This window comes from Molossus molossus, unplaced genomic scaffold, assembly GCF_014108415.1.
Source record: "Molossus molossus isolate mMolMol1 unplaced genomic scaffold, mMolMol1.p scaffold_m16_p_13, whole genome shotgun sequence".
In the NCBI taxonomy this organism is placed as follows: Eukaryota; Metazoa; Chordata; class Mammalia; order Chiroptera; family Molossidae; genus Molossus; species Molossus molossus.
This window is the reverse complement of record NW_023425348.1, coordinates 63,166,044-63,183,937: the sequence shown is the minus strand read 5'-3', so window position 1 is coordinate 63,183,937 and position 17,894 is coordinate 63,166,044. Positions and strand designations below refer to the sequence as shown.

Genomic DNA, 17,894 nt, shown 5'->3' with positions numbered 1-17,894 from the left:
ACCCTTATGCTTTCCGTCTTTATCAGGTATGTGAGCTCGGAAGCACCAGGTTCCTTATATCTTCAGAGAGTCATACATTAATGAAGCTGGAATAAATAATACAACTAACTTTCTCCCTCTCTTAATCACAAACTCCCTACTCAAACAGAAGTCCTCATAGGCAGGAAAAGTGCCTGCCATTCCTATAGTACAGTGTTAAGCACACAGGGAGCAGTAAACACATAAGAAAAAAGGGAGAGGATGCATATTGCCAACTTACTATGTGCTAAGTGCTTATAATGTATTCTTATATCACCATTATGAGAGATATCTTTGCCACTTGACAAATAAGAAGACACATTCATACCTGTTACATTCATTCAAGAGTCTACTGTCTGTCCGTTATGTTCCTGGTACTATTCTAAACACTTGTTGAATAAAACAGACCCAGTTCTGACCAAAGTACAGCTTTCTATCTAGAGAGAATGACCAATAATAGACAAGCAAACACCCATCTAAATATACTCAGGACCAGCTACGCAACTTGCAGAGTTTCTTGTCCTAAAGTTATTGAAAGCGTAAAGACAGCAGCAGCAGAGGATTAAACCAATCATGCAGCCTCTATATATGCAGCCCCCTGTGGAAATGCACAGGTCAGCGGCCCATGAAGCCAGCCTGCCTGTCCTTTTGAACTGTAACTAGAGTGATGAAGGAAACGGAAAAGTTGCAGTGAGCAGGTAAGTGATAGAAGGAGTGCAAACTGATTCCCCTTCATGTGCCCACATGCCTTAATCTTGACTTCATTCATTTTTCTTCCTGGATGTCAGGCTGGTTAATTTCAATTGTCTTCTCTTCAAGTTCAATGATTCTTTCTTCAGCCTGCTCCAATTTGATAATAAATTATTCTAGCGAATTTTTCATTTAAATTGCACTTCTCAGCTTCAGAATATCTTTATAATTTCTCTCTTTATTGATATTTATTTGTTCATATGTACTTTTCCTGACTACCTTGAGATCTTTATTCATGGTTTTCGTTAGTTTTTCAAAGACATTTAAGACAGTTGTTTTGAAGTCTTTGGCTGGTAAGTTTAATGTCTAGGCTTCCTCGAGGATGGTTTCTGTCCATTTATTTTGTTTCATTGAATGGCAATACCTTCCTTCTTGTTTGTTTGCCTTGTGATTTTACTAGAACATGTAATCTGAATAGTGTAGTGGCTCTGGAGATCAGATTGTCTCCCTTCCCCAGAGTTTCCTGAGTTTTATTTTATTGTCTCTACTGTAGTAGTCCATTTGTTTTATGACCTCCCCAATGATTTTTGCAGAGACTGTAGTCCTTGTTATGTCAGGTCACTGAAGTCTATGTTCCTGAGCTTATTTTCAATGGGTAGATAGAGATTTCCTTGAATGCCAGGAGGGAAGAGAAAGAAGGCAAAGGAGAGGGGAAGAGAGGAGAGAGAGATGGAGAAAAGGAGAAAGTAGGAAAGGGAGGATGGGAAGGAAGGATAGATGGATGGATAAATAGACAGAAAGACAGGGTGGGGCAAAAGTAGGTTTACAGTTATGTGTACACAAAACAGAGTTTATTTTTATATTCTTATTTATTAATTGTATTCTTTTCCATATGAACAACTGCAAACCTACTTTTGCCCCCACCCTGTATGTGCACAGGCATGCTGGAGCCCTTCTTCAACACTCACCATGCCTGCTCTGAACCACAGCCCCACGTGAATGCTTAGGCCATTCCCAAGTCCTTTCTGAAAAGGCTTCTTGCTCTGGGCATGCATGTGGCTTTCTACACATGGGTGATTTGGGATGCCCTAACTGGCCAATGACTCTTCCTCCCCAGCTTTTCCTCCAGACTTTAGGTGGTCTGTTGTGTGCATCAACTGCAATGTTTTGCCCCAGGTAGCTGCAGGTTATTTATAAGCTTTGTCATATTTTCACGTAACACCTGCCACTTTTATGGCCTGGGAGAGTTCTGAGTTAGGCAGAACAGGAATAAGTGCCTTCAATCAGTCCCCTCAGAGAGTCCCAGACAAACCAGACTTAGAAAGAGATGTGTAACTAAAGTGTGCTCTGCACCCTCTGGAACCAGGGACCACTGTCCCACACTGGGAGAATAAACTGACGTCCTTTGAGCTGTGAGTGGTGCGGAGAAAGGGCAAGTAAAAATGTCACAAAGCTCTCCTACAATGTTAATATTGCCTCTCTCTTGATTCAGAAGTCACTTGGTTGGTATAAATCTTAGACTGTTCACCAAAATGTTGACAAAGTTTCTGACAGTTTCTGTTGTGGCTTTTGTTTGTTTGTTTGTTTCTGTAAAGGGACAGAAGCTTGGACCTGCCTATTTTATCATTTTTCTGACATCTAACTATCTGTGTTTTATAACAAGCCTTTCAGGAGATTTTAATGCGCTCCAAAGTTGGAGAGCTAATAATCTAAAAAGTCAATAAAGCAGAAGTAAATTATTGACCCTATCTTACATTATGTGAGATCTTTCTAGAGATCAAGGCAAAAGTCTAATCTAGACCATCAACATGTCACCTGTCAGTGTACTCAAATTTAAGGCTCAAATATTCAAATCAATAAGGAACTCTTTCCAAAATATACAGACTCCTAAGTTCTATAGTTCAGATTATCAACAAGTGGTCAAGGTGGGCATAGGAACTGGCATTTTAAAGTCTTCCCCTATCATTTTGATGTCTTTCCAAAGTTGGGGATCAGTTTCTGCCCTTCATAACAGACCCAAGGTCCCCAAGAAAAGTGTTATCTTCACCAGAAACTAACTAGCTACGAAACAAGAAACAGCATTAAAAGTGACTCAGTTTAGCCCTGGCTGGTTTGGTTCAGTGGTTAGAGTGTCAGCCTGCGGACCAATGAGTCTCAGGTTCAATTCCTGTCAAGGGCATATACTTCTGGTTGTGGTTCATCCCCAGCCCTGGTCGGGGTCATGCAGGAGACAACCAGTTGATGTGTTTCTCTCACATTGATGTTTCTCTCTCTCTCCCTCTCTCTCTCCTTCCCTCCCACTCTATCTGAAGATAAATTAAAGAATATCCTCCAGTGAGGATTAAAAGAAAAAAAGTGAATCAGTTTATGTGGTTCCATGGTTGAAGCATCGTTCTGTGCCCAAAGCGTCATGGGTTTGATTCCTAGTCAGGCACATAATCCAGGTTGCGGTTTCTCTTCACAATGATGTTTTTCTCTCTCTCTCTATCTCCCTTCCTCTCTCCTTCTCTCTTGAATTGAAGAATAAAAAAAATATATCCTCAGGTGAGGATTAAAAAAAAAGTGAATCAGTTTGGAACTGACACACCTGAACAAACTTCTGTTGATTCTTAGAAACATTAAAAAAATATATATGTATGTGTGTATTTTTCAGGACAATATATAAATTATTTCCCTGAAAAATTATGAAATGCTTTTGTATTTTGAATATTTACAATGTACAAAAGGGTTGAAAGCAAAATATAGCAAAGACCTGCCAACGCACCTTGCAGCTTAAGAAATACAATATTATCACAATAGTTGAAGCTTTCTTGGTGCCCATCCCTAATAAAATTGCTATTCCTTCTTCTCAGAAATAATCTATTCTGAATTTATGCTTATCATCCCCAAGCACTTTTTTATATATATGGGTGCATAAATAAAAAATATATAGAATTGTTCTGCACTTTAAACATAAATTATTTAATACCAAAATTTTCTCCTGCTACTTGCTTTTGTACTCGATATTATGTTTATGAATCATCAGTTTTTATTCAATTTCAAATACTTCAGCATTTATTTGTATGATTCTACTACAATTTTCTTCAATGTTCGACTATTGATGGACAATTAGTTTTTCCCTGTTTTTAAAATTACACACGCAAAAAAATGCTCCTCTGATAATGATCATATTTATCTCGTTGGGTACATGACCAACAAAGGGTTTCTTCAATATGTACAGAAGTTGGGTTCCTATGTCATAAAGTATGTACATCTGCAATCTATACAGAAACTCCCAAATTGTTCTTAGCGGTCCCTTCGAGGTTCTACCACAATAGGTCAACCACGCTTAACACTGTCAAGGGTTTTTTTGTTTTGTTTTCATTTTAATAGACCAATGGGTAAAAAATGATATCTCCTAATGGTTTTAATTTGCATTTCTAAGATAACTACTGAAATTGGATTCCTTTCACTATATTCATTGGCTATTCCACTCTGGGGAACCATCCTTTCATGTCTTTTGCCTGATTTCTTATTGAGTTATGAGAATCTGAGTTATAGCACTTCGTTAATGGATATTATTTCTCTGCTCATTGGTCTTGTTGCCAAAATCTTCTTTGATGAACAGATTTTCTTAAATTTTATATATTAAATGTATCAAAACTTTCATTAATGGTTTTAGTTTCTATCCTTGCTTAAGAAATTCTTCTCTACCCTGAAATCATAAAGATAGACGCCCATGTTGATTTCTAAAACTTTCAAAGTTTTGCTTTCACATATAGGTATTTAATTCCATTGTAATTGATTTTTGTGAATGGTGTCCAAATATTCAAAACTTTCCCTGAAATTGTACACAAAAATCAATTATTATAGCATATAGAAATATTTAAATAACTGATTTTCCTAACCATTTATTGATGTAAACATCCTTTCCTCATTAATCAGGAATGCCACTTCAGTTATGTATCAAGTTTCCAAGTTCTCACATCTAATTAAAGAGTCTTGTCTGGTCCCTCCATTCTGTTCTCTTGGTTCATGTGCCAACCCTCGTACTGGTATCACACTCTCTCTGTTCATTGATATAACTTTAGAAGTCGTCTTCATATCAGAAAGAGAAAGTCCCTCCTTTTACTTTTTCAGAAACTTCATTATTGGTCGTTAGTGTTCCACATGAATTTTAGAATCAGCTTACAAATCCCTTCAGAAAAAATTCCTGTTGGGAATTTATTACAAGTTCACTGAATCTAGAGATCAGTTTGGGAAGAATTAAGAAAGAGAAAGAACCAGCATCTAGAGAAAAAGATGCTTCCATTTGTAAAAAACTGATTTGCTAGTAGAAACGTTTATGATCTGCATAAAATAACACACGAAAAAGTTTAAGATTTTCTGGTAATTGCCTTTCAGTACTTCCTTGATTGGCTGTTCGTGCATTTACTACAAAGATGTTTTATCAGGAAAAACACAGGCATTTCTTAAAAGTCAACACTCCTTTGGTTTTCTTAAATACAGTATCTCCATAAACTCAACAAAACCATCTTTGGTCAGGTACATGCCATTGGAATTATATCAACCCTTTACAACATCTAGAAATATTCATTTAAACCAACTATTCCTGCCTTGAAATATTTCCACATTTTAATAGAGTAGAGAATTAGTCAACTACATTAAGCATTTTGTTTTTAAAGATGTATTTCTCAGGTCTGATTATTTACAGTTTTACAGTTTTAGGTTTTTCAATAAAGACAGGGAATCTTCTCTTCACTGGACCATTGCGTAAATACCCATCTTCTGAGTACACTGTCCGTATTGCCCAACACTGACTCAGCTAAGACCATAAGGTTCTTGATCTGCTGCAGGGACATATCACCTGCCTTGAAAATGGAGGCTACTGGAGGAACTTTTCATAGTAGCAATCTTTAGTATAAAATATTTTAAAAGGACTACAGATAGCAATAGTATATGTTTTAGGTTGGTATCAAATGCAAATAAGCATTTGAAATTTTCACTGGAAAAAAAATTAAAAATTTAACTGCCAGCCCTGGCAGGTTTGGCTCAGTGGTTAGAGCGTCGGCCTGCGGTCCAGAGAGACCCGGGTTCGGTTCCCGCTAAGGGCGCATACCTCGGTTGCGGTTTGTCCCCGGCCCTGGTTGGTCGTGTGGGTGGCAGCCACTCGATGTGTCCCTTTCATGTCAATGTTTCTCTCTCTCTCTCTGTTCCTCTCTCTCCCTCCCACTCTACCTGAACAAAGAATGGAAAAATGTCCTCGGGTGAGGATAAAAAAAAAAAAAAAAATTTAACTGCCATATGATCCAGCCATCCCACTTCTAGGTAGATTCATATTACACTGAGCATATATCATAGAGAAATGGAAGAGATACCCCCATGTTCATCACAGCATTATTCACAATAGCAAAGACATGAAAACCACCTAAGTGTCCATCAAGCGATGACTGGTTAAAGAAGATGTGAGAGAGATCGACAGATACAGTAAATAATATTCAGCCATGAGAAAGGAGAACATGAATGGACCTTGAGGGCATTATGTGGAGTGAAATAAGTCAGACAGAGAGACAAATACTGTATAATACCCCTCATATGTGGAATCTAAAAAGCTGAAGTCATAGAGACAGTGTGTAGAACGGTGGTTGCTAGGGGAGGGGGGAATGGGAAGACGTTGGTCAAAGGGAACACACTTCTAGTTACAATATGAAATAAGTTTTGGGGATCTAATGTACAGAAAGCATAGTGATTATAGTTAATCATATTGTGTTACATACTTGAAAGTTGTTAGGAGAATACATCTTAAATGTTCTCACCATCAAGGAGAAATGGCAATTATAAGATGGAGGCCTTAGCTAACACTATGGTGGTAATCATTTTGCAATATATAATGTAACGTATGGACCCATCATACAGCTTAAACTTACACAATGTTGAACATTAATTATATCTCAATAAAGTTGAAAAAAATAAATAAGGAATAAACTTGTCTCTAAATCTCTGGTACTGGCAGACCTTTCTCTGGTTTTCATTTCCCTCCATATATTTGGCTCCCCGAATCTCCCTTCTTGGAAGCACAATGATAAATCCCAAAAGATTTTGTTCTGATTTACCTAGCATTTATAGGCATTTTGAAGCATGAGGATTTTTAAAATATCTAGTCTACTACATTGCCAGAAGCAAAATCCTGCCATTCTACTGAAGAACAAGACTATCTTAAAGTCTCATGATGTTTTTACTCCTTCAATTCATTTTAACACTGGATCCTCACATTTCTGTAAAGGACAATAATGCAGTCATTGCCCTGTCCTCTTTATAGACAAGAAAACCAAAGCACCTGGACATGGATATTTGTCCCCTATTGTTTATCTAAACACCCCTCCCCCGAAATTATTTTACATATATTCTGATAATAAAAACCAGTGTATCTTAAGAATTAGGTTAATGAGAAACACTTGGAGGGTCATTTACATTCTGCATCATTCATACCTGGCACCAGAGCGAACTGTGTGACCTTGGGCAACTCACTGAACACTCTGCCTCCCAAAGAGTTTCAAAACACCTACTTCATAAAATTATGAAGATGAAATTATTTCATTCACATCAAGCACATAAAAAAGCATGCAGCAAGAGTAGAAAACAGTCCTTACTTTGAATAAGCCATGCTTTTGGTTGCGCTGACCAAGCCATAAATTGCTTCCTGGGGGAAGGTTGGTCTCAGGAGGGTCTATCACACGTTCATAAATCCTGTAGGGGCAAAAAACACAGTTACTAATAGAGAAGCTCAAAGCAGAACCAAAACGTGCACCTGCTGCTTAAAGTACTCACGGCGATAGCTTCTGCTATGGAGATATGAAGCCAATGTGTTGCATCTTTGAAATGACAGGCAGGTAACATGAATGTAAAGATCTGTCCCTTGACAACACTTGGTGTTGTTTCACAACCTCAGGAGTTCCCTGGGTGAACTTCAAAACTGGCCCCAATACACAAAGGGCAAGGAGAGACTGAAGAAAGAGGCAGACCACTCCAGATTGGTAGGTGGCAGTTTTCATGAGCAAGAGAACGTACATAGAAGGCTTGCCTTGGGTGGCCACAAGAGGAGATCTTCACACCCACCCACCAGAATCTTAAGTTTACGTAGAGTCCTTAAGAGGTTCGGACATGTATACAGGCCAGATGGTTTCAATAACACATTACTCTCTCAAGGCTACATCCTTGAGTGGCTCCTACTATGGGGACAGTGGATGGAACGTGCATTCCAAGGATAAGGGAGATCGTGAGGAGCCCCCATTTGCCCAGGTCCAGCTTGCAGTCAAGCAGTCAAGTCCTCTCAATGACCTCTTCCAACACCTGGACACATTACCTGGGCCTTCATGGCTTTCTATCTGCATCCTTTTGTTGGGGAAAGGAGGAAGAGGGTAACATGGGTGTCTCTGTGGAGCAGTGAACAGTCCTCACACTCTGTGAGCAAAGTGCTTTTATCCATATTACAGATGAGAAAGCTCAGGTTCAGGAAAGATACATGGGTCAATCAGAGAGTAGTGGGGTAGGGATGAGAATCTCCAGCTGCCTGGTTCCAAAGCCCATGCGTTTCCCTTTACACTACTTGTCCCTGGTCTTGGCTTATTTACCTGCTACTCATTTCTATGGTAACCTGCTATTCCCCTCCAAACACATGAGTAGCAGCTGCAGGTGACAGTATGCTCAGTCTACAAAATCAAGCTACTGAAATCATCATCCAATCAACAAATATTTATTGATCACTTTTTATGGTCTGAGCTCCACATGAAGCAACAAGAGATGTAGCAATAAGACAGACATACAAAGTCCTGCCCTCATGGAGCAAAAAAGGTAAGATAAAGTTCTGCATGTAAACAAAATCCTCATATATCTTCTTACGTATATGATAATATAAAGACACAGAACTAATACAAAGGATACAACAGCCCCAAGATCTTTGTAGGTACCTACTCAACAACTGCATTATCTCAACTGTCCTGTCTACTACACCCCTGTCAGTCAGATAAAGTCTCTTTAGATAAAGTCCCTGCAGCCACCAGCTGATCACGGGCCTCCAACCCACCACTTGCATGGACCTCCCAGAACTTGAGTGCTGAGACGAGGAAGATCAAGTTTGTCTGAGAACTGAACTTGTCCTCAGATGCTCAGAAGGTTCTGGGTGGGGAAAGACAGAGTGACCAGCGTGTCCTGATACCGCTGTCCATTCCTTGCATTCTCTAGTCCTTGCTCAGAACAGCTGCAGGAGGAGTCATCTCCAGGTAGGTCTAGAGGTCAACAGTCCTCCTTGCTAAGATGGAGCTGGCTGCCCCTGCCGGAGGGTGATACACTCCTCGAGTGGCTCTCAGAAGGAAAGTGTGGGAAAACTGAAAAACTGTCCAGCGTGTCAAAGCAGGAGAGTGATTGCAAGACTCTTCCAATTGAGAGCTGTCACACCACAGCCTTGCATGGCCCATTACTCCACTATCCCCACTGGAAACCTGCTGTTTCCTAACGATCCATGCAAGGTATTCAACTGACAAGGCTCTAAATATATCGGGTCCTTCTTTACTAATTATCTCTCCCTTACAAATGGAGGCTTAAGACATAAGCAAAGCAAAATCAGTTTCCTTTAAAAAGACAGGCTGTGTTCTCGCCACAGAAATTCAACCGATGTTTTTGTTCGTTAGAATGAACCATTTTAAATTAAATAGATTGTCAAAAGTGCTTTAACACAGAGCATGCTATATACTTCCTTAAAAAGTTTCTCCTAAAATTAGGAAAAAGACAAATTTACAACATAAGAGAAATGCATAAGTTATAGTAGATCATCTTGATAAAATTTACTACCATCATTAAGAGTGATAAATATGCAGGTTGTGAAATATGGGAAAGCATGCAAAATAATTTTCTAGGGAGGAAAGTAGAATGCAAAATTATTTATCTACTGTGGAGATAACGATGCAAAAATTATGCTCAATGTTGGTGAATTTCAGACAAGGCCAAAGAGAAACAGAAATCACTGTGCTTAGGTGAAGAGGCAGAATTTTCTATAAGGCTGTTTTACTAAAGAATTGAAAATGTTCTCAAACTATTTATCTTAACCTTCCTTCTAAAACATTTGCATCTGTCAAGGTGAGAGGAGCTTTCAATTCCAGCACGTTTTGGTTTTCAATAGAGAAGGTGAGCTCCAATGAGCAGAACAGACCCTTCGTCAAGTAAGTGATGAATGAAAGAACAATCAAAGCATAACTCTCAGCCCACAACCAGAGTAACTAACTGTGTCTTAGAAACAGTTGAGGAAGCAAACATCTGAGGCCCACCCACTGTCACCTAAAGCAAGGCAGTGACCCACAGCCCCTGTATTAAGGGTGGAGCCGATTTCCAGTGTCACAGTTTCTATCAGGGGCCCTTCCTGATCCCCCCCCCCCCAAAATACTGCTGGCTGTTGTCTTCCTGGCTGTCCAGCCAATTCACTCCAAGAGGCAGCCTTCAGGGGAGAAGTCCATGCAAGCAGAATCGACAAACTGGATACAGATCTAGCAAAATGAGGAGAGCTTAAAAACATAGTATAAAAAAAATATCAAAACCCACACAGAAGAAATCTAATCATGAGAAAGTATCAGGAAACCCAAGTTGAGGAACATTTCACAAAATAACTGTGTGTGCTCTTGAAAATGTCAATGCCATGAAAAATAAAGACAGACTGAGAAACAGTTGCAGATTAAGAGACCAAAGGGACATAAAAATTATATACAAGACAGGATCCTGAAATGAATCTTGGCGCAGGAAAAAAAAAAAAATCTCATAAAGAACATTATGGAGAAAATTGGTGAAATTTGAATAAGAACTCCTGATTTTGAGAATTTGGTGATGTATATTTAAGTAAATGTTTTGTTCTTAGGAAGTACACACTAAAGTACATGGAGTAGACGGTCATAATGTTTGCAACGTACTCTCAGAGGGCTCAAAATAACAATGTGTGCACGTGTAAGTACATAAATAAGTAAACACACACATTATTATTTGGAAAGAGAAAGAAAAAGCAGAACCTGGGCAATGAGTAGATGATTGTTTTGGGTACCCTTCTTAAAATACTTCTGTAAAATTAAAATTATTTTAAACTAAAAAGTTTTCAATGTGAAGTAAAAAGCAAAAGAGTCTATAAGGTATGTAAACTAAAAATACACACCTGCAAAATCATCTGAAATCTGTAATCTTAGTCAAGGTTACAGACAAATTTAAAGACTCACATAAAGGATACCATACCGTTTTCCTGAGGGATTGGGAATGGTGAAAGGGGTGAGTGAGTGAGTGAGTGAGTGAGTGAGTGAGTGAGTGAAACACAGACTAATGCTGATAACATATAATAAACTAAGAAATAGAATTATCACATCTCTACCTGTACCAACATGCCAGACAAATACAATCAGAACCCTGGGGAAAAGGCTACTGAACCCCAGGGTATGGCTTAGGTGGACAGGCTCATGGACTAGGCAGAGAGGGCACAGCAGTTTGTGACTCAAATCTAGTGTCACCCAAGTCAAGTGAAACAAAAGTCAAAGCTCATGTAGTGAACTCCCAGGTTTCTGTGGAGTCAGGAAATGGAACCTTCTGCTAGTCCAGTATTCCGTTAGTGAGATTTACTCACATCAACAACCTGTCTACAACCTGTGTGACATTGTGCTGTCTATGGGGAGACACACAGGCCACATCAACAAGGCCACGTCCTCGCCCTCGGGGCAAACACCTGGCACAGAGACATTGTGCATGCGTACACCCTCTGGAAGCAGAGGGGAAAGAAATGGAATTCTGTCTGCGATAGTCAGAGAAGACTTTGCAGAAAAGAGAGGACTAGAGCTGGGTTTGGAATGAAGTGAAGTCCAGCTGGTGTGGCTCAGTGGTTGAGCGTCGACCCACGTATCAAGAGGTCGCTGGTTCGATTCTCTCAGGGCACATGCCCAGGCTGTGGGCCCGATCCCCAGTGAGGGGCATGCAGGAGGCGGCCAGTCGATGTTCTCTCTCATCGATGCTGCTATCTCTCTCTCCCTCTCCCTTTCTCTCTCTCTCTAAAATCAAGAAAGAAAAATGATTTTTTTTAAATGGGGACATTGCTGCTGACTGCATGGATGGGTGAGCTTACATGAGATAGGCATGATGCCCCTGGAACACAGTGGGTGCTGCCATTCTCTGACACTCACAGGTGCCTGAGAATCCGCCACACAGGCCTCACGACCCATTCCCACCCTCTGGCCGCATCTCACGCCAAGTGCATCCATGGAGATAGGATGCTCAGTGTCCTAGGCACCTGTCTGTGCTTTGGGATGCGGTCCAAAGGAATGGCATCACTGTCACACGAAGAATAGTTAAGAGCACGAGACTCCGATGTTAAAAATTCAAGACTGGGGTATCTATTTTGTCATAAGCTTCCACCACTTTAAAAATTGTAAAGTCCTAAGCTTCTTTTCACCTTCCACAAATTTAAAAGCTAGAACAAGTGAATATACAACAGGAAAAATTAGTCGACAGCGTTCATTTTCTGTTGACTATTTTACCCGATTCACCATGAAGCAAACTGACAACCTATTTAGATTCTAAGCCTTGGATTAAAAACAAAATTTGAGGACATAGCATATTTTCTGTGACATCCTAAAATTCTAGTATTTTTATCATTTTAGTTTTAAAATGTTATTCATGTTTCCATTCTTTCCAGCCATACATCACAACCTTGTCTGTGTAAATTACTCAAAAGTCTAAGCAAAAGTACTATTTAGTATCTTTTACATGTTCCAAAATACATAATTCTCTGACATTTACAAAAGTTTTATTTTTGTTGAAAGTTCATCATAAACATGTAAGACTGGAGAAGGGCTCAGGGGAAAAGAAGAGGTAGAACAAATCTTTTATAAGCTATTATACTGTGTGCTTAAACACACAGTTATCAAACCAACAATGAAAAAAAGTACAGTTGTTATAGGAGTAAAATACAGTAGGACAATGTATCTAACACTTTCTCCCAGTCCAGTACTGGGCACTTTCCTGGTCCATCTGAGACCATAACTAGATTTAGCCAATCTGCAAAGTTCCTGAGAAAATGGAAATGTCAGCAGGGAGCAGAGACCCTCACTCTAAGTTCTTATTTCAGACTGCCCTTAGTATATGTTTGATAGAGCATTTTTTATATATCCTGACCGCCCTCCATGTTGGTTCTTTACAGATCTCTGGGACCTCCCCCACCACCTGTATGACCCATTTGGATATACCCTCCAGGGCTTCCTGCATATGGCCCTGTACCCTCGCACTACCCACTGGAGTCGAGACTGGTCCTGGCTGGGCCTGCTTTCCCAGACCTCGCTGCCAAGGAAGGGCGAACTGGTCTTTCCTGGCACCCCCGGGCCAGCACGTTCACCCTCCGGTTGTGCCTGCACTTCCTGAGTGCTACAACCACTGGCTGTCTGCTGAGGGTGGAGGAACTAACACCCTCACGGCAACATCACCACACCTGCTCAGGTGTCCCCTGCACTGAGACCGTCCGCACCCTCCTACATAAAGTAGCTCCTCACCACTCATCACTTAGCTTGTGTTACCCTTATCAGTGCAAATGACTCTCCCAAATTAGCTTAGCTCTTTTCTGACTGTCTGTTCCCACCAGACTGCAATTTACTTGAAAGCAGACACCTTGCATATCTTTTTCATGTTGGCATCTCTAGTAACTGGAAGAGTGCCTAGTCAAAGTAGGTGCCTACTCTCTCTATATATATGTTTATTTATTGGCTGGCTGGCTGGCTGGCTGGCTGGCTGGCTGGCTGGCTGGATAAATGAATGGATGGATGGTCACTGATACTAAATATCTTTAGAATAAGAGGGCTATAGTCAGATAGTGTTACAAGCCCTAAAGTACTACAGGAAAGACTTGATGATGAGCAATTTGCAAAACTGAGTAATACAGACTAAGAAATCAAGTCAAGCTTAACACTTTATGCAGATAAGCATAAGGAAAATACAACCAATGAAAATGAGTGAAAAGTGATAACCCTTTTAAGGGTCTTCCTCCACCATCCCCAGCTCATGAGATTTACACAGGAAGCACCCCAAAAAGAGCACAAGGAACCCTTTTCACTGTTTTTCACCCAGAAAAGAGAGAGAAATAGCAAGTTCAAATCTTCGGGCGGACGACTCACAAACAGCAAAGCCATATAGATGCATTTCAGAAAGAGCAAAAGAAACAGTTGGCAACTTGAAAATTAATTCTATTAAGCACAGTCCTTTTGATAAGCACACAATTTCCTGCTGGAGTTGACTGCATCATAATCAGCCTAAACTTATCGCATTCCCATAGGTTATCTAATACAAATGTGTTTACTCCACAGCTATCTAAAATCTAACCTTTCTTTTGGCTAAAGAACACCTAGCTTCCACTTTGTCATGTTTCTGGACCTTGCACTCAGAGGTGCTGCCTGTTAAGCAGTATTGAGAGAATTGTGGGAATTCTGCATGCCATTAGTATCCAGTGTTGTTTTAAAGGGTAAGTAGCTCATTTCTAATACAACACCATGCAAAATTAAACATCCAGTCAACTCTAAAAACTGCTTGAGAGGCATGAACAACAGAGTAGCTGACGTGCCCCTTGTAAAAGTCAGTCACTGAACCAAAGGCTCACATGAGGACTTTCTTCACCAGGTACAACCTCCCTTTATTCTCGACTTTGGTTAAGAATGCCCCTCCTAACAAGTGTCCCGTCTTCTTAAAAGCCAGTCAATATTCTACGAAGAACTCAATTTTCTGTTAAAAGATAAAACCCTCGGAGCTCAACACAAAGCAAATGCAGTGATTTGACAACACTCCTTATGAAGGAATATTGGATTTTTATTTACCTGGATGAAGAAAGGCCTCTGAAGGGACTCTGCAGTACCTTTCCCAATTACACAGAAGAATGAATTTCCGATGAAAACCATGTGAATCGACATGTATTAGCCGCTGTTCAATAAGACAATATGATGCCCAAATGAGATGCTAAATGAAAAGGTTTATCTTGGGCTTTGGCTGGAATTGAAGAAAGGCATTCATGTTCTCCCTGAAGAGGGAAGTTGCAATGACCTTCCTTTGCTAGACACAGCCTCATCCTCACTGGCTTTTAGCTGGCGTGAGTGGATATCAAGGCACTCCTTGGAGAAAGTTCCCATACAGAACACAAGGCAATTCCTACTTTATTCCCCCTCACTAACATGTTAGTGGGTGACCTTGCACACGAGCTTTATAATAAAAGGGGCATAATGCAATCTTCTCCCTCTGGGCCTCATAGATTAAGAATAACAGAGTTCTTGACCTCCCTAGAAAAACAAAAGATGTCTATGGTGCCATTAGCATCATTCTGGGCCCTGACATTTGCTGGGTATTCATTCCACGGCAATCTATAAAAATGGTTCCTCAAAGCTTACGTTAGTCACTGTGTCGGGAGCTTTTTGGCAACTATGTCCACTGACCAGCTACTTGTTGGGTTTCCATGTCAATTGCCTGGCTGTTGTTAATTATGGGTAAACATAGAATACACATCACACAGGCCTTGAACCAGGAGGACATGACAGGAATTCCCCCAAAGGGAAGCTCTGCAGTCCCCTCCCGCCAATCTGTTTAACAAAACCAGATGACACTCAACAAATGACAAGATTCAAAAATGCACCTCTGGCAAGGTACAGGAGAAAACAGACTGTACATAAGGATAAGGATTATAGGACAGATACAGTATGCCCCCCACATGTAAGAACTGAATTCCAACCTAAATCCATGCAGAGAGAAGACGGATAGCAGGGCTGAGCAGCTGGCTACAGAGCCAATACAAACACAGGCGAAGGTGAAGGTGAAGTTGAAGTCTGGAAGAAGATGCCCTTGCTGTGGTAAAGGAGAAGGCAGCAGAGTTCAAGTGTGATTTAACAAAAGCTGCTGGCAGCACAGGGGTGAACGCCCTTCGAAGAGAGAAGAGGTCTTCCCAGAGAAGATCAAGTTCTAATGTGAGCTGCTTCCTCCACTTAGAATCCACTTGTCAAACCTACTTTTTAATTTTATTTCTTATTGATTTGAGAGAGAGAGGAAGGAAGAGAGGGAGGGGAAACGAGTGGAAAACATCAATAGGTGTACTACTTATTTATGCATTCATTGGTTGATTCTTGTATGTGCCTTGACCGGGGATCAAACCCACAACTTTGGCAAATTAGGATGACGTTCCAACCAACTGAGCTACCCAGCCAGGGCTCACGCTTTTTCTTGCATAGCACATTTTACTATCTCCTTTTTCTTTCATCTGGAGCTGAATATGAAGGGTACTCTCCTTTCTTAGTCACATTTTATGTCCCTAATATCTCTTTTCTACTACCTGTTACCATCTTTTACACTCCGTCTAAAGTTCATGATTTAAATAGTATCCCAAGCTGATGCCAATTGATCAGGGTCAAATAACCGACTCCTATAAGTCGGTCCTATTTAGCATCTTACCCATGATTTCTCGGTTTAATAGCAAATATGCTTATTGAATCTGCAGGAAATACTACGTTGAGTTTCTTTCAATTATAACAGATTTAGGAGAACACCATCAGGATTAAAAGAGACACTAATAGGCAGGAGTTTGGGCCAAATGAAGTAAAATTAAATTTAACATGTAAAAATGAAAGGTCCCATACTTAGCAACTATGCTTCTCAAAGACAGAATGCATGATCTAAGGCTGAACAGAAATGCATATTGAAAAAATATACTTAGCTCTTACTCAGCACTGCGGTAAGATAAAGCTGTCAAAAAAGGATACTGTGATCTTAAACTGTATCATGAGAAGGTAATTATCTCATTCTAACCTGAGTCAATCTGCCCAGAGATAATCACAGTTAGTTGTAGGAATGTCTCAGATGATAAACAGACACACGTTAGAAAGAACTAGGCAGGATTGTGAGGGCCTCACAAGCCAAATCAAATGATGAATGGCTGAAGAAACAGAAGACATTTAGTCTGAAGAAGTAAAGATTTAAAATGGCATGATAACGTCTCCAATATTTGAAGAACTGTCATGCGGAAGAGGGATTAGACTTGTTCTGCGTAGCTAAAAGAGGAAAAATGTATACCAACAACGTGTAAACTACAAGGAGGCACTTTTGGCTCAAGATAAGAATTTTCCAGGCATCATAAAACACAGAAGAAAGGAACAGCCTTGGGAGGCAGTGAACTTCCAGTCTCTGAAGAATGTCCTGGCAGATGACTGAGGATCACTTGGCAAGGACAGTAAACCTCAGACTCAAAAGAGACAGAGAGAGACTTACTGCCTCAAAAGTTAAAAGCGCTTCCTTCAGTGAGTACCTACTATATACCAGAATGTTTCATACTTTATAATCCTTGAAATAACCCTAAAAGGCAGGCCTTGCTAGACTCAATTGACAGATGTTCATAAAGGCTAAGAGACTTGCATAATGCCATTCAGTAAAGGGTGAAGCTTAAATTCAAATCCAGATGTAAGTTTCTGCCCTGCCATACTGCCTTATAAATCCTCTACTGAGTCAGTTCTTTAAAAGTCCAATATTCAACCAGTGTGTTATATAAACAAAGAGAGATACAGAAAGATCACTAAACCAGAGTCAGAAAACCTCTGTGTCTTACCTTTACTACCTACACTTTAAGTCTTGGGGCAAGTTACTGAACTTGTATGGGCCCTCTGTTTTTTGCATTCATAAACTTTTAACAATAATACCTATTGCACAGGTTTTTGATTACTATAAAGCAGATCACCTAAATACAAGTACATTGTAAATTCAAAAATGCTTTTTAAAGTGGAACATTATTAATGTTATTTGGTAAGATCAATGCACTTAATTTCACAGAACAAACTAAAAGATATAATTTGAAGTATTTTCAGAAAGAAATACCACAAGCCTCCTCTGAGCCACTTGGCTCAACTGATTAGAATATAGTACGCAATGTCAGCTTTATAATTCCTATGAAATAGGTACTTAGAGGCAGCAATGTGGCAGGAAAGAGAGGAGAGTTGGGGTCTCCTTAAGCACCTCCTAGGCGTGGCAACTGATTGCACTCTGAAGCCATAAAAGCGGGTTCCATTTTCCTTAGGAGTGCAGACAAAACGTGTTGCTAACAGCAGCTAGCTGCCTCCAAAATGTGTGCTGAGACTCGTGAGTGGGTGATAACTCAGTGTGAGCCATTTTATTCTTCATCTAGA

General features: G+C 40.1%; 1 protein-coding gene across 3 annotated transcripts in view; it reads right to left on the bottom strand.

Moving 5' to 3' along the window:
* The window catches only part of NELL1 (neural EGFL like 1), a 765,989-nt gene that overhangs the window by 613,021 nt on the left and 135,074 nt on the right, over positions 1 to 17,894 (bottom strand). For all 3 annotated transcript variants that reach the window (XM_036258486.1, XM_036258484.1, XM_036258485.1), the window contains one exon: positions 7,338 to 7,434. In XM_036258486.1, the coding sequence (XP_036114379.1) occupies positions 7,338 to 7,434 (97 nt within the window). The remainder of the gene's footprint in view (positions 1 to 7,337; positions 7,435 to 17,894) is intronic.